Raw genomic sequence first — 24,325 nt, forward strand, 5'->3', positions numbered from 1 at the left:
AATGTCATGAGGAAATAATCTCGCCAAAGGATTCACAATTTTTATAGTCTAGGGATAATTCTCCTTACTCTACTAGTGGGAATATCAAACAAGTGCTTGCAGAAATTAAGTCAAATGTGACCAAGCAAAAATGTTCATGACTCTTGACATTAGCATTAGTAGAGGCATATGATGCAAGAAAGCAAGCTTATGCAGCATCAGCCCAAAAAAAAAAAAAAAACAACTCCCATTTCACCCCTCTGTTCGTTCCAAGTACCTGTCCAGCTCAGCCTTGAATTTTTTTAGGCTATCAACTTCCACAACAAGGGATGGAAGTCTGTTCCACCAACCAACCACCCGCTGGCTAAAGGCAAACTTCCGCACATCTATCCTTCATCTGTCTTTCCTCAATTTGAATTTATGCCCTCTCAAAGGATTATTCTGAGCAAGAGGAAGAATTCCATCAGCATTGAGCATGCTCAAACCATTCAAGGCTTTATACACCTCAATCAGATCACCTCGCAGGTGCCTAGTCTCCAGACACTGTAATTTGCAAAATTTAAGCCTTTCTTCGTAAGAGCAACCCTTTGTTCCATTCAGTAATTTTGTTGCCCTTCTCTGTACTCATTCCAACAGCTCCACATCCTTTTTAAAATGAGGCCTCCAGACCTGTATACAGTACTCAAGGTATGGCCTGACCATTGCCTTATATGAGGTGATAATCACCTCCTTATTCCTGCTAGAAAAATTCCTATATATCATTGACAAGAAACTATGAGCTACTCTTGCAGACCGTCTGCACTGCTCACAAAACTTCATATCTGCCTGCACAATTACCCCAGGTCCTTTTCGTTCTCTACCATTGTCAGTGTAGTACCACAGAGTTGATATGTCACACTGGGGTTGCTGCTTCCCATATGTAGTACTTTACATTTGTCAATGTCAAATTTCATTTGCTACCTCTCAGCCCATCTGCTCAACTTTTCTAGATCCTGTTGCAGCAACGTACTGTCGTCTTTAACAACTCTGCCAACTTTCATATCATCTGCAAACTTGGACATTAAGCTTGATATACCATCATCAATATCATTTATAAATACAGAAAACAACAATGGACCCAATACTGAACCCTGAGGGACTCCACTAATAACATTAGTCCACGATGAGCAGTGTCCATTGATTACCACACTCTTCTCCCACTCAACCATCCCTTTATCCATAGCAGCAAATTGCTGCTATGGATAAAGGGATGGTTTATGCCACACTGCTCCAATTTGTGCAGCAGTCTTCCATGTGCAACAGTATCAAAAGCCTTTCTAAGATCCAAATATATGATATCAAAGCTATTCCCTGCATCCAGTTCCTCTGTGACCACATCATAGTATCCAATAAAATTGGTCAGACAAGACTTTCCCCTTAACAAAACCATGCTGTATTTCAGCTATAACTGAAGACTTGTCTAGATTATCCTGCAGTGCTTCTTTAAACAGTGCCTCCATTAATTTTCCTGGAACAGAAGTTAAACTAACAGGTCTATAATTACTTGTGTTGCCCTTTGATCCTCCTTTGTGAATTGGGGTCACATATGCACATCTCCAGTCCATGGGTACCTCCCCTGAGTCCAAAGAAGCTCTCATAATTATGGCTAAGGGTTTGCTTACTTTCTTTGCTGGTTCCTTTAATATAACTGGAAAAATCCCGTCCACCCCGGATGCCTTTTTTATGTTTATCTTCAACAATTTCTCCTCAACTTTCCTCTCAGTTATTACAAAATCATCAAGCTCACTGCCAGAGTTTAACTCACCTCTGGCATTCCCCTCCCTGAATAACTCCTCATAGGTGAATGTAGATGCAAAATAATCATTTAGTTTGATAGCCACCTGAGCAGGATCATCAACAGTTGAACCATCAATATCCAGTGGACCAATCTCATTCAACCCTTTCCTTCTAGAGTTTACACAGGTAAAGAACTCTGTTGTTTTTATTTGCATCCTTTGCCAAAGATTCCTCATAATCTACCTTTGCCTGCCTAATCTCCTTTGTGACTTGGTTACAGACCAGCTTATATCTATCATAGGCTTCAATGTTACCCATTAATTTATATGTATCCCATGCATTTTTCTTCTCTGCCACATCTCATTAGTTCATCTGACATCCATTTAGGCTAAACCTTGAACAATATTTCTTAGTTGGTATGTAAGATAAATTCTTTGAATGCATCCCATTTTGGATTTGCTGTTGGTAACATCATCAGTTGGTCCCACTGTATAGAATTTAAATACTGTCTCAGACCACTGTAGTCACCTTTACAAAAGCAAAAACCCTTCCCTTTACCCCTGATGGTAGTTACCGTTTTGAGTAAATCCCGCTTCAGCACACTGTGATCACTGCCACCTAGTGGTTCCTTTATCTGCAGATTTTTAATGCATGAAGAATCACAACTGATAATCAGATCAAGAGTTGCCTCTTTCAGCATGCTCGGGAGGCAACTCTCTCTAGTTGCCTCCCGAACATGCTGATGAAAACAATCATCCAATAAATCCACAAAAGCCTTGCTAGTGTGTGAGTGATCAAACCCACAAATTCCAGTCAATATCTGGGAAATTAAAATCCCCCATTATAGACTCTCTGATTTACTGGTGCACTCTATTTCCCTGTACAGTTCCTTATTATACTCATCAGAGTCATTAGGCCTGTAACACACTCCCACTCTCAATTTTGATCTCCCAATGCTTATGTCACGCCAAACTGACTCGACACTGCACCGTCCAGCGATGTTGACTGGCTTCACTTCCTTGGATTTTATGTGTTTCTTAACTAATAGTATAACCCCTCCTCCCTTCCTATCTTGTCTATCCTTCCTGTACACATTGTACTCCCCAAATTCTAGTTCTGCATTCCTTATATCTGTGTGACACCACGTCTCTGATATCCCAACAATATCTGCCTTTGATGTTCTGAGCAAATACCTCAAATTCATCAAATTTATTTACCAAACTCCTAGCATTGGTGTACATGCAAGTATACATGCACCTGTTCCTATTATTAGCTACCCTAACACAACCCACGTGTTTACTTGCACCGCAATGACTCCCAGCAGTCTCTGAAATACCCTGCATCTTGTTTTCCAGGCTTCTGCTCATTCCAATAGAAGCAGTGCAAGAATCATTTTCACCTCTGCCAGTGGCTACTGTTAATCTATTAGTCCTTATATCCCTCCAAGCTTGCAGTTTTCCGACCCACCTAACACTGCCTCGATAGCATCAGCAAATATTCTTGCACCCTTTCTATTTAAGTGTATCCCATCCCTGTAGAAGCAGTCTCTCCTGTTAACAAGTACAGACCAGGCTGAAAAAAATTCTACCCCTTGAACCTTGCACAATCTTTCCAGTGCCGAAATGATCGACAAGGCTCTCATCATATACTCCCTCCTATTGTATCTGGGCAGAATTGCAGAGACTTTCAAATTCAACCCTAATTCAAGGCTTTTTTTCAACAGTGACCTGTACTTGTTAAGTAATTCTGCCGGTTTTCTACTCTTAATATTATTAGTGCCAATGTGTACAACAATATCAACCTTTGTGCCCTTAAAAGATGATATCTGCTCTACAACGTCATCAACCTTTGCCTCTGGCAGACATACCCTGGTCCTGTTCCACCTATCCTTTTTAAATAGCATGTTCCCCGTTTCCCTGACAATAGAGTCACCAACAACAACATAATCCAATTGTTGTTCAGGTGAAAGCACTAGAAACGTTGGTTGGATTGAACCCAACTGTGCTTTTAAAGATTCTGACCTCATTACTAAAACACCTTCACAAAACATTATAATGTAACTTCAGATGACTTCTTAGAACTCCCTATCCTTCAGACCTTTTACAATTATAACTCTGTATATTGTCTCTTTGAATTCAACTTTCAAAGAATCCAATATGATGACAGTAATGTGTTTCCAAGTACCTACAGTGAATTTTTGATTAATTTATGGTTACAGAAGATGGCAGTACCCAAGTTTCAATACAGTTTATAGTACATGTCAACGTAAAAAACAGGTTCTATAATGAAAGCTTCGTGCAACACTCCTTTTAATGGATCCTCTTAAAGGATATGCAATTTCCTGTCTTCTTATATAAGTAGAAACTTAGATGATGCAATATTCAGATTACTTGATAGTAGCACATCCGTAGCACACTTCCACAGGGCAAGGTTGGAAACCATATTCTGTGGCCAGTCACTCAATACAAACAATTTGCCTGTCCCATGAGGACCCCCAGCAGGCTTGGTAATTCCCTACACCTTTGTTTTCATCAGGCCGCTTCATATTCCAATAGATGCAGTGCAAAAAACACTTACACCTCTGCCTGTGGCTGCTGGTAATCTATTAGTCTGTGTATCCCCCCTCCCAAACCAAAAGTTTTCTAACCAACCTAACACTGCCTTGCCAGAAAATATTCTTGCACCCTCTCTATTTAAGTCTATTCCATACCTATAAAAACATTCTCCTACTAACAAGCATAGACCATGATGAGAAAATTATGATAAGGTGACCCTTGATAAAATAAATGACAGATAAAGAAGTGCATCTTTTCAAATTAGTTGTAACATGTTTTCACCTTCCTTGTTTTTTATTGTACCTGAAGTTCAGTGTTATGCTTTAGTAGTATAAAACTAAACAATACATTATTTTTGACTTTAAATGAAATATCAATGTTTACACTAATAAATGGAAATAATTTTTAAATTAGCGCCTTGTGTGACTTTATTCTATAATGATATTTATTTGCTTCATGTCTTTCAAATATGTAAGGCTTTCTTTACTTAATGAAATCAGAAACTCTGTATGTGTATGTCTTTTGTTTTTGAACTTGAGTTTAAATGGAATATCAAATAGTCTTACAGATATTATTTCAATTCCTTTGAAAAATTTAATTTTCAGAACAAAGGTTTAGTGATGTTTAAAGATGACAGCAACTTTTCTTCAGACATCAATGCTTAAAAAGCTTAATTAAAATAACCATTGATTAGCTGAAGCTGTGATATAAAAATAAGTAGAAATTCAAATGTCTGTTAATAAGCAGAAATTCAAATACATACTGAATATCTAATAATAAATAATAATATCAAAAATAAACTAATTTAAATTAATAAAATAAAATAAAAACAAAAGCCTTGTCTAACAATACAGTAATAGGAATAATATATATTTTTTAAATTTTATTTTATTTATAAGATAAACTAAGGAAAAAAGCAATTAACAGAAATGAAAATATTGTACAATATATATTTTGATATATACAAAATTTTAGTATCACAGTAAAAAGAATTACAATCTTAATATAAAAGGAGACATACAAACCATTAACTTTTTAATAAAATAATCTAATTTAAAGAAAGAATCCAATGTTGTAATTCTTTTTACTTTTTGTCCTATATGCATTTTTAACTACAGCAGACATTATCAAATGCAATAGTTGTTTCTTTATCAATGTTACTGCAGGCCAACACATTCTCTATTATGTTCAATGTTTAATTTTTTAGATGGCAGTGTGTGTGTGCTTCTTCAATTTCGCTGTCGCTGGTAACAAGAACATCATCATTTTGTTTGATTCTCAGTAGCTCTTCTGGTGTTGCCATTGCAGTGGTAGCAACTTCATAGTCCACCTTCACAAACTTTTCAAATTTGCCAAAAAAATCCATGTGCTCCTTCAAATTCCTCCATTCATCAATGTTGCTATCACATTCGTCTGCTGGACCATATTTTTCGATGATATTCTCTCCAAAGCCACGCTTTCTGAAGCAGTTGATTATTACACTTGATGCAGTACTGTTCCAAGCAATAACACAATTACGGATAGCATCCAGACATTCCAATTTGGCTGCAAATTGTTCCCTCCTTCTATATTGCAGATTAAGTATCTTATCAGGTGGGCTCTGTATGCTCTCTTGAGGTTATAAATAATGCCTTGATCCAGTGGTTGCATTAAACTGGTGGTATTGGGGGGCTAAAAACAGCCATATATTTGTCAACTTAAGTGCCTCGGCAGAATGTGCTGTACAACGATCTAGAATCATCAAAATGTTCCTTTTTTCTGAAGCCATTCTTCTGTCCACTTCTGATAACCAAGACTGAAAAATTTTGACCGTAAGCCAAGCACTTCTATTGGCCTCATAATCACAGGGAAGTTGGTTAACTGCTTTAAAACATCTTGGCTTGGAAAACTTACCAATCACAAGTGGGCATAGTTTTGTACTGCCATCTCAACTGCAGCATAACAGAACAGTGATTCTTGGTTTACTAAATTTTCCACCATGACAAGACTCTCCTAGGACAGCAAATGTTTTGTTTGAAAGCAAATTATAAAATAAACCTGTCTCGTCAAAATTAAAAATATCCTTTGCCTCATATTTTTCAAGAACGGACTGTACAGAACACAACCAGTGTGTAGCCTTTTCTTTGTCGACTAATCCAGACTCACTGCAAACATTTCGCAAAACCAAGTCATTCCTGTCTTTAAATTTTTGGAGCCAGCCACTGCTGCATATAAAGTTGCTAATTCAATGTTGCTGAGCTAGATAATTTGCTTTTTCTTGCAAAATCGGACCCGATATTGGCAAATTAGATGCAAGCATTTGTTGGTACCACTCGAAAAGTTCTGTTTCAAGCTCCTCGTGTTTTGCACCACGTATTTGTTTCCTGTTTTTCATCGCTGCTCCAGTGGCATGCACTTCTTCAAGTCTTTTTCGGTTTTTCAGTATTGTAGATAAAGTAGGTAAAGGGATATTGTATTCCTTTGCAATGTCCGTTTTGCTTCTTTCCATCCTACCAGCCTCTTGTATAATTTTTAGTTTAATTTTCAGGCTTGATTCTGTCCATTTACATTTTGTTGCCATAACACTGTTATATAAGATTTAATATAAACAAAATTTAAATACACAAGTTCCAAAAAAGACATCAGCTCAGATAAAATGGCACAAAAAATAGATTGCTGCATATGGTAGCAAAAGACTCTTTGAATTGGAGTAACAATTGCAACTGACCTTATTCCCTTGGAGAGCATGTAAACAACTTAGAGAAAAACTTTTTATTCTTTTGTTAATTTAACAACTCACCCCTCAGAAAGATGTTTTTCAGAGTGCACTTGACATTGTAGCTACCATAAACTGCTTTTGTTCACACAAAACTAATTTCTAACAAGTCAGTGCCATCCTTCAGGAAGTAGGGAGCCAGATGGCCAGAGGCAATAATCGGCCAGCTCTGCCAAGATTTGTATTAAATATACAAAATAACAATATTCATTTCTCTCGGGGTGAAAAAGAACTTTGTAATACTGTATATATTAACCAAATTCTGTAATAAACTAATATATTTACATAAAAAAGCCTATCCTGTCACAAGTGAATGGTATGTCTTCATATAAACGAGTACTTTGTATAAAATGAGTTTGTATTAAAGAGATTTTACTGTATATACTGTATATTTATTTTTTTTTTGCTTTCCCACTAAATGGTTAATAGTCTACAAGTAACTTTTAGTCAAAAAAAAGTTCAATGGACTTACCAGGTTCGAGAGAGCCATCAATATCCGCAGAACCTCCAGGCTTTACAGACTCAATATATGCTCCTTGCAATACAGTTTCATATGTATTTCCACATGTAACTGTCATTCCCAAGCCAATTTCTCTATCTTTCTTTAGTCTAACCATTCTGATTGTTTTGTCAGTCTCAAAATCAGGAATAAATTCTTTCTGATCCTCATTGGCTTCTAAATAAACCATCATTATATATTATGTTAATTATATTTAATTATAATTATATAAATAAGGAAGTAAAACTTTCAAACATTTTTAAAGTTAACTACACATATTGAAAAGTTATCAAGCAAAGAACTGATTTGTATATAAAGCTAAAAGTAAACCGAATTTGCCAAAAGTTGCAGCAATTTCATACTGAGAAATAGGTCCAGTGAATTTCCTTGGTTCTGCCCATAAAAAAAAAAAAAACAGCACTACTCAAAAGAAGTATACTGCTGTTTATTTACTTGATATTATTATACAATTAGCTGCCAGTTTATTAGATACACCAACCCAATAGCAGGTAGCCTCCTACTTTAGTCCTCAGACTGAGAGTCTGAGGACTAAAGAAAAGGTCCCCCTCCCATGAACTCTATGAGGTGTTCATACTCAAAGGTATTCCACAGGTATGCTAACCCAAGTAGATTTTAATGCATCCTGTAGTTGCCTCATATTGGATGGATCCCTTGTCAAACCTCATCCCATAAATGCTCAACTAAATTTGGTGATTGGCAAGTTCAATCACTAAATTTGGTGATTGAACTCTCATGCTCCTGGAACTATTTACAAATAATCCACAAAGATTTTGAAATTTTCTTTTGACAGCATGTTTGGAATATTGGAAAATAAGTTTTTTGGAAGGGATAAGAGGTGGAGAGCTTGTCGAAATTCAAGGAAGAATTGTACCACTTTTTTGATGGGAATAATATGAGAAAGGTCTACTCCCCCAGATGTAGAATAAGTTTACTTCGTTGCATCACATTATGCCATTTTAATACTAATTAGTAAATTTCGAAGTCAATTTCATGTCCATATTATTTTTAAATTTTTTCTTTCTTTCTTTCTTTTCCTTTTTTGTTGTATGGTAACTCCAAATATGAAAAGTTACTGAAACTTATAATACTCTAGTAGAGTTTGTGACTCAAGAAGAAGGAACATTTGTTGAAAATGTACTTGAATTTCTGCAGATTGTAATTTTCAGGAAATAAAAAAAAAAAAAGCTGTCCTTGAGAGCCAAACAAGATATTCCTACCAACGAAGACAACTTCTATAATAACAGAATCTATAAATCAGGCATCTAACCAGTGTCTAAAGCTTTAAAATGTGCAAGTAAACTAAAGGCTGATGACATCTTTACTTTTTTTTGACAACAATCACAAAAAGAGAACATAAACTAAAATTGGAAAAAAAAAAAAAAAAAAAAGAATGGTGTTACAAAAAACATGTGCAGAAATTTTCTGTTAGGCAGGGAGTAACTGATTGCGAATAAGCTTCCATCTAATGATTTGGAAAGTTTAAAGGATTGGCCAAATAATAATAATAATTTATTTATTTATTTTTTTTTTTGGCTAATGCTATATAGGCTTGCTTTCTTAATTTTGTAATACTAGCAATAATTACCGTTCTTGTCTAAAGCTGCTACAAGTTATTGTTATTTACTTTTTTGGCTTCTTTCTTTAGCAACTAAGAAACTAAGAGCATTAGCAACTAAGGCCATATTGCTCCGGGGATATGCGGTGGTCATTCCTTGACCTTTCTGCATCCTCCGTATTTGGTGGTCATGGGCTCGAACCCTAGTCTAATCAAGAAGCGTGTGCTATGCACTGCTGCTTCTGCCCACCTGGCTATGAAGGCGCCTCCTGTTACAAGTTGCTTCATTAATCCTAATATAATATAAAATGGCAATAACAGGGCTTTTACTGGATCCTTCAAAAAAAGTATTGTACTTGAATGTCCATCAGACTTTCAAGTTCAATACTTTTTGAACCCGGAACCTGGTTTAATTTTGCCTCTGTGTGGCCATTGCTTCCATGTCCAATGCTCACTTCATACTTTGCTATCTCATTCACAGATAAAACATGGAATTTTTGTGCAACCTGAGGCTGACTCAAACTGAGAACTCCAAGTCTCCACAGAATAGCCAATCATGCTCTTCATAATTCTTTATTAATAATTATTGTTATTATTATTGTTTATTTGGTTTTTTTTTTAGGAGCATTAGCAACTAAGGCCATATTGCTCCGGGATATGGGGTGGTCATTCCCTGACCTTTCCGCATCCTCCATATTTGGTGTTATTAATAATTGGAGAGATATTCATAGTTCCCCCTAAATGAAGTGAATGTGTAATTGGAACAGAAGAATATATGTTCCCCTTATGAAGGAGAACTTTTCACACTAGCTTTGAAGGAACTGATGAACAGTGCCACTGAACGTTATTAATTAATCTTTATTGTACGTATTTGGACCCACTGGAAAGAATTTTAAAAATGTATGTGACTATTATAACAACCTTTGCAAAAATAAAATTCCTTCTCTTTACCCTTGACCACAGTTATTTCTTTCAATAAATTCCATATCAATACACTATAATCACTGCCACTTAAAGGTTCCTTAACATGAAGATTTTTAATACACGATGAATCAGTGCTGATAACCAGATCAAGAATATTACTTTCTCTTGTTGCCTCTGTAACATGGTAGTACTATATCAAAAAGTCATCCAGTAAATTGATAAACTGTCTGCTACTCGGTGAGCTGCCAATCTAGGAATTCAAATCAGTAAATGGAAATGAGAAAACATTCTGTTTTGTTGGCTAACTCTACTTGTCTAATAGCTGTTCATTATATGATCATTTGACCTATAGCAACCTTCTATTCTCATATTTGTTTTTCCAGTATTTATGTCATATCAGACTGATTCAACATTGCACTGCTTTGTATTTAAGAATCTATGTGCTACCAAAAGCAAAAATTTCCCTACTGCCCTCCTGTCACTGTGTATCCTTTCATTTTTTTAAATGAAAATGTCTGCAATTGATGATTTCACCAAATTCAAACACATCAGGTTTATTCCCTATGAGTTTGAATAATTGGTTAAGTCCTTAGGTATAAACAAGTAAATGTGTATGCCTGTCTATGTTTTTGGTAACCCTTACACTGCCTGTAATTTCAACCTCCCCCACCCCTGACTGTTCATCCCTGTAATTAATATTTCCCATTCTGCTTTTCAGGCTACTGAATGCTAAAATAGAAGTAACACACTTCTGCTTAAGTTGTCAATAAACTATTACCCCAAATTAACATTTTCTAACACATTTAATAATGCCTCAATAGCATCAGTAGATATCCTTACACCTCTTCTATTCGAGAGTATCATATGTATATAAAATGTTCCTTCTCTTAACAAGCACTGGTCATACTCAGATAAATTCTACCTCCATGAGCCTTGCACAATCTCTTCAGGGACAAATCAATTACATCCTATCATGTCTCAGTAGAACAGACACTTTCTAATTCAGCCCTACCCTGACATCCCCTGACAGACATACACTAGTCCTATTCTACCTATCCTTCCTTACTGCATAAAAGTTCTCCATTTCCTTGGCAATACAGTGTCTTTCAGAATAACTATTTCCTGTGGAACCAAAATTTTTATTTTATCTGTGATTCTTGTGATGATTCAACCACACAGCCCAGTGCATGAGGGTAGGCTCTAATGGTAAGGAGGGCAGCTGAGTACTCTAAATTTGCATTTAATTCTCTTGATCTGGTTATCAGCAGCGATTCATTATGCATTAAGAACCTGCAGGCAAAAGATCCATTGGATGGCAGTGATCACAATGTACAGATGTAGAGTTTAATTAAAGACATTACTACTGTCAAGGGTAAAGGCTTTTGCTTTCATAAGGGTGACTACAGTGGTCTCAGTTCTTAAATTCTGTGTAGTAGAAGCAACTGCTGATGTTACCAACAGCAAATTCTAAATGGGAAGTATTCAGGGAAGTAATTATAGAGGCTACTAGGCTTTTAATACCAACAATAAAATACTGTTCAATGCTTGGATCTAAATGGATGCTAGATGAACTATTAAGATGCAGGGCAGAGAAGAAGTGCATTGGATGCATATAAATTATCAGGTGATTCAGAAGCCTATAGTAGATACAAATTAGTCTGTAATCACATCACACTGGAGGTTAGGCAAGCTAAGGCAGATTAAGTCTCCAGCAAAGAACACCAGTAAAGACTTCTATGCTTATATTAACAGTTATATAGAAGGAAGTGGTAGAATCACATTGGGCCACTTGATGTTAGTGGGTTAACTGTTGATGACCCTGCTTAGGATGCTGACAAAAGTGAATAGACATTTTGCATCTACATTCACATGTTTTTTTTTTTTTTTTTTTTGGTAGTTGTTGGCGCATAGGCTTCTGTGGCCATAATGCACCTCCCAAGGTTTTTGCAGTACTTTGATCCAAGCCCGAGGCGGGAATCGAACCCGCGACCTTTGGGTTGCCAGGCAGGCACTTTACCCACCCGGCTAGCCCGGTCGGCTCATTCACATGTGAGCAATTCTTTCAAGAAGGTGGTGCTGGAAGATTATCAAGCTCTAATAGGGAGCTGAATGATTCTGTGATAACTGAAATTGGAAGAGAAACTGTTGAAACTAAACAGAAAAAAAAACCACCTGAGGTGGATGGAATCTATTCAATTATATTAAAGGAGACACCAAAGGAGGTAAACAAATCTTTAGCCATAATTATGTGAGCATCCTTAGATTCAGGGAAGGTCCTTATGTACTGGAGATGTGCAAATATTTCTCCAATTCTCAAAGGGGTCAAAAGGTGATGTGAAACCTATTACCTTAATGTCTGTTCCTGGGGAAAATAATGGAGTCACTGGTTAAAGAAGTGATGCAGGACCATTTAGACAGGAATGCAATTGTACTGCAGTCACAGTGTAGATTTCTTAAGGGGCAGTCTTATCTGACCAATCTAATTGGATAATATGATGCAGTGACCAAGGAACTTGATGCAAAAAAATATTTTGATAACATTTACTTGGATTTCAGAAAGGCTTTTGATACTATTTCATATAAAAGATTGCTGTAAAACCTGGAATAATGTGGCATTAAGAGCAAATTACTGCTATGGATAAACAGGTGGTTGAGTGAGAGAAGGCAGAGAGTGGTTATCAATGGGTACTGCTCTTTGTGGACTAATATTAATAGTGGAGTCTTCCAGTGATTCAGTGCTAGGCCCATTGTTGTTTTCAATATTTTTAATTAATCAGGCTTAATGTCTAAATGACAGTAATCAGTGTGAGCTACTGCAAAAAGATCTAGGAAAATTAGGTCGATGAACTGAGAAATGGCAGTTGAAGTTTAAGATTGAGAAATACAAGGTACTGCATATGGTTAACATAAATCCTGCTCCAGCAGAATTCATGTGTGTAGTAACCGCAAGAGGAATAATTCCATCAACATTTAGCTTACTTAATCCATTCAACCTTAAACACCTCAATCAGATATCCCTGCAGGTGCCCCCCAATAAGAAGTTAACTAGCCCATTCTGCAGACAGTGCAATTTTCAGAAGTGAAGTTTATCTTGGCAAGAGCACTTTTTTGTTCCCTTAACCCATCTAGTTGCCCTTCTCTGCACCCATTCCAGCAAAGCTAGATCCCTCCTAAAGTGAAGTCTCCAGAGCTGTTTATAGTACTGAAGATGTGACTTTTTAGTTTTTTTTTTTTTTTTTTAGGAGCATTAGCAACTAAGGCCATATTGCTCCGGGATATGCGGTGGTCATTCCCTGACCTTTCCGTATTTGGTGGTGACGGGTTCGAACCCCGGTCTAATCAAGAAGCGTGTGCTACGCACTGCTGCTCCTTCCCACCTGGCTACGGAGGCGCCAGAAGAAGAAGATGTGACCTACTCATGGCCTTGTTCAAGGGAATAGTCACCTTATCCTGCCTAGCAGTGTCTGTATATCACTGACTAAACCCCATGAGCTGTCCTGGCAGCCTGTCTGCACTGCTCAGTTAACTTCTTATTGGACTGCACAATTAACCCCAGGTATTTTCAATTTTCCACTTCTCTCGGTGTAATACCACACAGTTGATATGTTAATCTATTATAGCAGCATCTTATCATTTAAATGAATTGCAGATAACTGTTCATTTAAATGATGATTTTAATTGGTTGTTTAAAGAGAGCACAAGGGCCTGTTTGTGAATCTTGTGGGGGGGGGGGGGTTATTTATAGTTACATCATTTGTACAAATGAAAAAAAAAAATATTCAGAAGCAATCTGAACATTTGTTTTTTTCATTTGTTGTCTCTACTGAAAATCAGAAAATTCAAACAACCACAAGCACATTACAAATATTGCTCCTCTGCATCTAAAAAACTTGGTTTTCTCTTTCGCTCTCGGCGTTACTTTTCTTCCAAACAGCTGTTCACTCTGTACAAATTGCAAATTCGCCCTACCATGAAATATTGTTCCCACATCTGGGGCAATGTCCCCAAAACCTCTCTCAGGCTTCTAGATTCCATTCAGAAGAGGGCAGTTAGGTTAATTAATGACATCTCTAAGAGAGTCTCTCTACTCTCTGTCTCATAGACGTACGGTTTCTACTGCATGCCTTTTCTACAGATACTTCCATGGTCGCTGTTCTTCTGAATTGGCCTCTATAATTCCCGCTCTCTCTTTCAAAGGCGCCTCTCTGTAGCCAGGTGGGCAGGAGCAGCAGTGTGTAGCACACACACTTCTTGATTGGCCCGGGGTTCGAGCCCGTGACCCACCAAATACGGAGGATGCGGAAAGGTCAGGGAATGACCACCGCATATCCCCGGAGCAATATGGCCTTAGTTGCTAATGCTCCTAAAAACCAAATAACAAATCTCTTTCAAAACAGTCTGCCGAACACGTGCTGTCACCAGCTGGCATCTGTTTACTATCCAACTTCAAACTCACAGAACCAACTTTTCATCTTCCTCGTTTATTCAGTCAACTGCCGTTTTTTGGAACAACCTTCCTTCATACGTCTTTCATGAAAATTAGTCTACAGAAGTTCAAGTCTAATGTCAACAAATATCTTCTTTTGTCTTCCCAACTTCCAACCCATGCATGGTATAAGTACTATAGGTTCTAATACCTCTTGTATTTGGGGGTTTCAAAAAAAAAAAACCCTGCACACATTAAATTTTGTTGAGAGTTAGCCATTGTTGCAGATGAAAAAACAGTTTATGAGTGGTTTCAAAGGAATTCCTGAGGGAAATTTTTCACTTAATGATGAAGAAAGAAATGGTCATCTGTCAGCATCCAAAAATGACCACAATAACAATGAATTCTGACCTATCACTTGATTGGATCAATGACTAACCATTTCAGAAACTGATGAAGTGATATCTCCTTCATTTGGTTCAGCTTAGGCCATTTTCAATAAGGATTTGGGCAAGAGAGAAGTGAGCACAAAATTTGTTTCACACATTTTCATCCAAGATCAAAAACAGCACTGAGTCCCCATTTCATTAATGACGACTCAGAATGATTTCATCAATGTCATTCTCTACGTAACTGAAACTCCATTGAAGAAGATACCTGGTTCTATTAACAAAAGCATCTTTGATTTCTCCATTAAAAATTTCAGAAATTTCTGATAGTTATTGTGCAAACAGGAAAAATGCATTACCACATTAAGCCAAATTATATGTACATGTTGAGTGGCATTTTTTGCATGCAATTATGAAACATTCTAGCTTTACAATAGATGGCAGCACTTCCAATAGTTGCACTCTGGCTTTGTGGAACTGAAGATTCTGGCTGATATCCAGTGGTTGAAGCATGTGCAGTGGCTTCAACTGTCCAACTGTTGAAGTGCAAGGAGTTTTTCAATCTAGATTTCACTTGACAAAAAGTTGTCTAAAGCATGGCAGGACAGCATTTTATTTTAAAAAATAATTAAAAATATACATTTTTAATATAAAAATGGATTTTTCACAGTTATGTTCATGAGAGATTAAAAATAAAGGCGGCATCGAAACATGAATAATCTGAAATAATTCTTGCTGATTTTTAAAAATGCACATGAATGAGTTACTTAGACTCCTGCACCTAGAGGATGAGGAGGAGCAACAATTCTTCACACAACCAGCTATGGGTTCAGACCTTTATCTCTATGAACAAATATAGATAAATCACTGATAGGCCACCATGAGTACAATTTGCAACCTATCTGCACTGCACAAGAATATTATGCCTACTTAAATAGGGTGGGAACTTTTATATTAATATAATATTTTCACCTGTCCAACCAACACTGAAGACTGGGAATGCAGTAAATAACTGAGATTTATTCCATCTCCAACCAACACTGAAGACTGGGAATGCAGTAAATAACTGAGATTTATTCCATCTGAAAATTATGATAGCATATCCTATGTCCCTTCATGTCATTTAAAAAAAAAAAAAAAAATCATAAACAACAGCATTCCAAGCACTGATCCCCAAGGAAGAATCTACAGTAAGAAGAAAAAAAAATAGGTTGCTCAAAGTCACTCACTCACTAGGCTTCCCTCTCCCCACTCATTGTGGACAGAACAATGGCATGAGTAGACCTCAGTGTTCTCCCCAGGACCTATCGAATGGGCATACCGCCTCGTGAATTTAACTGACTGCCCAGGTAAAATTTTAGCGATTCTCGCGGTACCATATGGTACTGCTCACTACTAATCTCGATTAATATTAATTCAAACATACTATGCAATCGAGTTCAATGCGACAGGAGCATATAATGTTAAATTATGCAATTAATTTTTACTCTGGATCACTTAAATCACGTTTATAAATAACATAAAATTTTATAATATTGCAAAGTATTACACTTCTCAATGCCACCCAGCTGGCAAAATTTTCTGAGGAGAACACTGGGCCTAATGAATGACTTATTTATCTATTGATTTTTCTCCTCACTATAACACTAGCCATTGGGAAGATTAATCACAACCCTCTTCCTCCAAGCCTGAGGCTATTCTAAAATCCATTTAAGGATCATATCCATAATTTCAGCACGTTCCAGGTTATATGGTAACTTTTCATGCAGTATAATGTCAAACGTTTTGCTAAAGTCCATATAAACAATTCAAAACTATTTTGGATATCCAACTTGTGTGCAACACTGTCAAAGCTAAACAGGTTAGATAAACAAAAACCTTTTTCTTTACAAAACCATGCTATTTATTCCTTGAGAATACATTTTTATGTGCCCCTGTATTGCATTCTTAATCATTCTCCATATTTTCTCTACCACTGAAATCAGACTGGCCAGTCTAGAGGTGCCTAAATTGCTTTTAGAACTGCCTTTTGAGAATCCATCAGTACTGAGTTAATCCACATAGCTTTTAGCATATGATCACTCCTATCATACCTGAGCAGAATTGCAGCATATACAATGACCTAACTTGTTGCTTCTTTCTTTCAGTGGCGCCTCCATAGCCAGGTGGGCTGGAGCGGCAGTGCGTAGCACACACTTCTTGATTAGACCGGGGTTCGAGCCCATGACCGGCCAAATACGGAGGATGCGGAAAGGTCAGGGAATGACCACCGCACATCCTTGGAGTAATATGGCCTTAGTTGCTAATGCTCCTAAAAACCAAATAACAACAACAACTTTCTTTCAGTGCACCCTTATACTTTCCATCAAGTTATCAGCACACACACTAAATTAATATTGTCAGTTCTCATTGATAATAATAACTCTTTTACTTCCCCACCCCTTAAAACAGTCAACACGTTTGTAACATTATCAATTTTAGCTCCAAACACATACCCTAATTCTAGTTTGCCTATCTTTATTATAAAAAATGTTACCTGTTGTACAAATAGGAGAGTCTGCCCTCCTCAATAAAACTAAACCAAGGCAGTCTACACTTGGCTGTTCTCTCCCAAGGTCTGGGTGTATTAGCTGGTATACCATCAGATACTTAAGTCCCTGACATTTCTCCAATTTTAATTCTCTCTATGTTATCAACTCATTTTTTTTGTGATGCAGTTTTATAAAGCAATGCGCCAAGTTTTAATTTAAGATCAGTATTAATATTAAAGTATGTTATGACTGATAGCTATATCTGCCACAGAAGGCAATCATCTGTTAAATTAGGATTATCTCCCACAGTGATCTTGAAATCAGTGGTGAAACTATGATAGTGTGTGTGTGGGGGGGGGGAGCCTGCTGATTTGGAATGAATGTTAATGATCACATGAGCTGTTCATCAATCTGCTTATGGGGGGGGAGTACAATTTAAAAATTACAGTTTCACCTTTGCTTGAAATACAGTTGGTCGTCGACTTACGACCGACTTCCGTTCTGACTGACAGGTCGTAAGTCGATCTGGTCGTATGTCGGCCATATATTTATTAACAGTATTTTTTAACCTTTCTAATCTTTTTATCATCTTTATGATTTATTTTTATAATCTTTTATTTTTCATTTTAAATACAGTAATGTTTTTATCTTTTACTTAGCGATACTGAATATACCTTCGTTTCTACGCCTAGGCTATCTCTCTCTCTCTCTATGAGGTTAAATTCAAACGTTCTCTACATTTTAATTGGTTTATTATTCATACTGTTTATAAAAAAACAAAACTACAATCTATAATTATATTGTACATAATGTACTGTAAACACAAAAATACAATCTAAAATTAATGTAAAAATTAATACAAATGAAATTTACAAAATCAATTTTCAATCTTTGCTTGTGCTGGGTTGTGCATCGTCAGGGCCATGTTCTTGGTTTGAGGTAGGAAATGTTTATTTATAGAGACATTATGCAAAGAAAATCTTTTTTTAAAAACGCTTAAACCACCCAGTACTAGCCTGAAAATCTTCTGTGTAATCGTCTCCGGCGCGTGATTTTAAACTGAAACAAATTTCTAGCCTTTGCTTGCACTGTGTGAAGGCTCATGGGTGTATTTTTTTGTATTAAATCTTCCATCCACATAAACAACAATTTCTCCATTTCATGGATGGGTTCCTGTCGTTGTTTGGTTAAAATTGTAGACTTAATAAGTGCAGAACCTTTCACAGCTTCCCGAATTCTTTCTTTGTCCTTAAGTATCGTCAATACCGTGGAATGTGATAACTTCAAGTCACATGCTATCGTATTCACTTTCTTTCCGCCTTCATACTGCTGGATAATTTTCATTTTACACTCTAAATCAATAGTTTTCCTTGACTTTTTAGCTGGCGTATATGTAGATGAAGTCATTTTCCTTTTACTAAACATTTTATACGTATTTCAGTAGAATTTTAATTAATACACCACACGCAACAGATACTTGAAAGCGACTGGGTGTATGTGAGAGAGAGTGACCGGGTGTATGTGCCTGGTGCTGTCTTCAGGCCTCCCGTCATCGATTAATTAATTTATTATTATTTTTTTTTGTGGTCGTAAGTGCGGCCGGTCGTAAGTCGCATAGGTCGTAAGTCGACGACCAGGTGTACATATATACTTATAGATAGTTAAGCATATCTTAAAAAAAAAATAACCATAGGTGAGGAATGATTAATTGACATGTAATTTGTTATAAATAATCAATTAAGTGTAAAAATATAGTTGTACCTTTTCACCTCTTCTAAAACAGGTGGAGATTAAAATTATGATTAAATGATACTGCAAGTGCAAACTCAAACTGGCATATAAATGTTGCGTCATATAAAACTAAAATTAATTTAAAAGTATGAAATCTGTCAAGGCACATATCTGAGCAGTACCTTGAACCTACTTGGTGCAAATGGTATGGATGAATAATAGCCGATACTAATACAATTAAAATGAATTTAGCCATTTTATTTTTATATGACATACATGGTACTTTAAGTTCATAACTGAAGTACCTTTAAGTCATAATTACAGGTTTTTTTTTTTTTTTTTGGATGCGGTGCCCTGTAATTGAGTCTTTAGTTTTGCATGTTATCTCACAAGCAAATTTGGGATTTCCTCCATATATAATTATATGATAAAATAATGAAATTAAAATATGCATGACTGGTATTAACAACCCAACAATCTTAAGTGTCTAAAAAATTATGCCAAATAAATTCTAGTATACAACATCATGCAAAACTAGACTGACTTGATCATTTTACAACTTTGACTATGTAAACAAATTAGAACTGCTACATATCTGTAAAAAAATGCAAAAGATATTTGGAGAAATGGATCTAAATTGGTTCTAAATGGTTCTAAAGAAACATCTAAATTAAAGTTATGAGACATTTTTAGCAGGTACATACTCAGGATTGTGGTTTCTTTTTTTCATTTCTTTTTTTAAAAAGGAAGGAGGGGTTGAGGGTCACTACTACTGCTTACACCTAGTGAAAATTTAAGGTCTTATAATTATTCCTAGTTTTGATTAAGTCTTTTGGGTCTGCCCCCCAATCCTAATTTGCAGTCTCTTAAATAACTTACTTAGCATCTTAAATATAAGAAATAAAACATTTCAAAACAGAATCTTAATGAATAATAATTGGAAACAGCTGTCAAAAATAAATGCAAAATAATATCTGAACAAAATAATTTTACTGGGAAAGCGTCATACGAATTCGTACTTTCATTTCACCATAAAATTGCACGTTCAAGGTTAACGTCGTAGTTAAGTTTAATCATTGATTTCAAGGTTAAAGTGAGTTCGTTTCTGTAAAAAGAAGCAGAAATACGAGAAAAACAAATGGATATAATACATACCGTAATTCCCAAACACCATTTTCTTCAAAAAAACAAGAGGTGTCTGCAAAGAATTAGATCAACACCTTAAATCTCGGGAGTACGGCTTGAGACCTCCGCATCTTGGCACGCTGCCAAATCCTTTTGATAAGTTCGCAGAGCGGACGCCGATAGCGGAGGAGTTACCATGGTAACACAATACGATATGCAACATTTACATTTTTTTTATCCTTTTCTTTTGTGTGTTTTGATTTCTTAAATCAGAAAATAAATAAAAATGCGAAACGATCTAATTTCGCATGCCATGAATGACGGGTAAACAGCATGGATGGTTGATTCCGAGAATAACATATAACATCCATGTTATACGTTATTCCGAGAATGACGTATAACATGGATGATTGATTCCGAGAATCAACCATCCATGTTATACGCACATTATATACTGTACTGTGGGAACAAATAAAACCACTTCTTCGGTGAATGTGAAGTTACGAAAATATGTTTTTTTTTTTTTTTTTAATAAACAGTGAAGTCTAGATTATCGATTCATACTATCTGTTTATTTACGGGAAGTTAAACATATTTTAAAACTTATTAACAGAAAATAAAAAGGGTGCTGGAATACACACTCGTATATATACTACAGTACTGTATACAGAAATGCTAAAACTTTTTTCACAAAAAAAAAATAAATAAAATAATAATAATAATAAATATATATATATATATATATAGAATCGCAATATTTCTAAAGTCTGAAACAGATTCACGCAAATTACACATTAAAATTTTCAACATGGATTAAAATAATAATAATAATAAAAAATGTCCCCTATCAGAATATCCCAGAACTTCCCCAACTGATAATGTGCATGTGGTTTGGGTAAACTGTAAATTGTGATACAGTATTTCCAATTAGCTATTCCCTCCGCCGTAGTCCAGTGGTCAAGCGCCAGAATACTAGCCGAGTAGCACGCGTTCTTTGAGGGACCGGGGTTCAAAACTGTGACTGCTAAATACGATTAATGTTTGTATTGCTGATATATTGTAAACTCTACTAACCTAGTGGGCGTGCTGGTGTATAAAGAAGAACATATATTACATATTAACTGACAAGCTACAGCGACCGTGGTTCAAACCCGAACAATAATGTCCCTGCATTCTCTCTCCAGAGATCTTGGGTACTCATCTGACTTTATGTAGTTGTTCCGGAGTATACGCTTGAAATTAATTATTTATATGAATCACAGCCATTTTATTCAAAACTACTCAATAAATTTTTTTTGTATATAACAAAAAGATCAGCAAGATATTATGACACACAACACACCTGAAACCCCTCACTTTTCATTTTTTTTTTAAATTAAAAATGGAATAGTTTCTTAGAGCTGTAAGCATGTAGAGGGTTTTTCGAAAGTGGGCTAAACAAGTGGTAACTCCACACACGCACCTTTGCTTTTTTTGAAACTTGCAAAAGAACCAGGCACAAAGTGAGGTTTGTTTATTGCGTGCGAATCATTTAATTAAAAAAAAAATATATATATATATATATATAAGTATAAAATAAAATAAATACATTTCTCATTAACTAAAAATTAAAATATATTATAAAATGTATTTGCTTGATTCATTTATAGACATACTAATCACATTGTAAAGCTGAAGCAGGCATTTTCATTAAAAAAAAAAATATATATATATATATAAATAAATAATAATGTTCTCTTTACTATTTAAAGAGAACATTATTCAGAAACCGCCACTGTTTCTGAATCAGTTAAAATGATCTAACTGAATGATACAAGTCATACAAGTAGGCTGCTCGGCCCTCAAACGGATCCAGGCTGGTTCCGTTTGAGGGCCGAGCAGCTATTGCCACATTTTTTTTTTCGTGTGACCTTTATTCCTGGATCATCCAGGAATAAAAGTTCCCCCCCCCCTAAAATCGACCCGCCGTGGCAACTGGATGATCACACCCACCACAGGTGTGATCATCCAGGTCACACCTTTATTCCTGGATCATCCAAGAATAAATGTTTTTTTCCCGCTAAAATCAACCCACCATGGCAACTTTAACACCACAGTGATAGTTATTTTCAGTAACGATTAAAAAACCAGCCTGGCAAGCTTCAGTAAACCATCCATCCTACTTTCCAAACCAAGTATTCCTCCTTGGAAACAGACAATAAACACAATCTGAAGCTATCAAATTAAAAACCAACAAACATTAAAAATCAGCGCCTAAAACAGAAAAAAAACGCGGTAAAAATTTTGTTTATGGTGCACCCCTCAAAATGGCGGGGGGGGAGGAGGGGGAATGCAGTGATTAACGGATTGTGACTCCGCCCACTCACTGCGTTCCCGCTATTCTCCTCGGCCGACGGATGTCAAGTGACACGCGGATGGCACGTGGCACAGCAACAAATATGGCGGCTGAAAACATGATAAATCCAATAATTTTAAAAATTCAAGTTACAAAAATACACGTTTTCGTGGATCACAAAATGTCCCGTGACATTTGAATAAGTCGGATAGAGCCGAAAAGAAGGGGAAAAAATGGGGAAAGGTAATTTTCGCGAAAGAAAAGGAGCGGCAAATGAACTATTTTTAAAAATAAAACAAACAAAAATGCACGTTTTTCTAAGCTATATTTTACGAGCGTTAACAACGAGATTGGCTGAAAAGGAAAAAAAAAAAGACAAAACAGTAATTTTTAAGGAAATTTCACGATAGAAACGGAAAAGCAGATCAATTTTTATTGTAGATCAACAACGTGGAAAATCAAAAAGAAAAATAGAACGAAGGGGAAATGGCAATTTTTTAAAAAGAAAGTAAAAAAATGCACGTTATTCGGGGACTCAATATGTCACGAGACATCACAAAAGCGGAGCTGAAATGAAGAAAACGAAAAACGGCAAATTTTTTAAAAAAAAAGTAACAAAAATTCACACGACATGCAACCCTGCTTCCTCTCGTTCGTACATTACTAGACTGTTTCGCGAGCATTAACAACGAGAATTGCTGTTGCGAGTAAACAAATGCTTTTTTTTTGTTTTGTTTTAATTTTTGGTGGGGGCTGCCGCAAAATCGGTCGAGCTGAAATGAAGAAAAAGAAAAGGCCATATGGCAATTTTTTTAAAAAAAATTCGCACCAAGTGCAACCCCTGATTCTTCTCGCCCGTACATTACTAGACGGGGGTTAGGGGATCCCGATCCCCTGCCTTTCTGCCCGAACATGAAAAACAAGTAATTAGCATATTATTTGTAACAAAAATTAACGCCACGTGCAACACCGAAAATTGCTGATGCCCGTCAACAGAAATGCTAAAAGGACAGAAATCACTCACCTTATCATTCGAATTATGTTTTCTAAACGATCCAACACTTTCGCACTAATATTTTGCAGGAATAAATCATCAGTTGAAGAGCAAGAAGGCAAAACAAACAAGTAAATCACAAGCAAACGAATAATCACTGATAACTACACTATTTCACGCTGAAAATTGCAACCAAGGAAAACCAAAAAGTAAGTCACTAACAATCGAATACGCAAAAAGGGGGGTTATTTTATTTTATTTATTTTTTTTTTTTTTCACCCGTACATTACTAGACGGGGGTTAGGGGATCCCGATCCACTGCCTTTCTGCCCGAACATGAAAAATAAATAAATAAATAAATAATAATAATAGAATAAATAATTAGCATATTATTTGTAACAAAAATTAACATCACGTGCAACACTGAAAAAAAATTAAATAAATAAATAACACAACTTGCAACACTGAAAAAAAAAAAAAAAAAAAAATTTAACACCATATGCAACACTGAAAATTGCTGATGCCCGTCAACAGAAATGCCTAAACGACAGAAAACCACTCACCTCATCAATCGAATTATATTTTCTAAACAACCCAACATTTTCGAACTAATATTTCGCAGAAAAAAAAAAATCACCCAATACAACAGACACCCGTTTCAACAAAGGGAAACGAAAAAGTAAGTCACTAACAATCGAATACGCAAATAGGGGGATTATTATTTTTTTTT

The 24,325-nt window shown here is 36.0% G+C and overlaps 1 protein-coding gene across 3 annotated transcripts in view; it reads right to left on the minus strand.

Moving 5' to 3' along the window:
- The window catches only part of LOC150083765 (tyrosine-protein phosphatase non-receptor type 13-like), a 478,105-nt gene that overhangs the window by 133,059 nt on the left and 320,721 nt on the right, over nucleotides 1–24,325 (minus strand). For all 3 annotated transcript variants that reach the window (XM_090378206.1, XM_090378207.1, XM_090378208.1), the window contains one exon: nucleotides 7,538–7,741. In XM_090378206.1, the coding sequence (XP_090234332.1) occupies nucleotides 7,538–7,741 (204 nt within the window). The remainder of the gene's footprint in view (nucleotides 1–7,537; nucleotides 7,742–24,325) is intronic.

This window comes from Mastigoproctus giganteus, chromosome 7 (assembly GCF_048544385.1).
Source record: "Mastigoproctus giganteus isolate SK-2022 chromosome 7, ASM4854438v1, whole genome shotgun sequence".
Lineage (NCBI taxonomy): Eukaryota > Metazoa > Arthropoda > Arachnida > Uropygi > Thelyphonidae > Mastigoproctus > Mastigoproctus giganteus.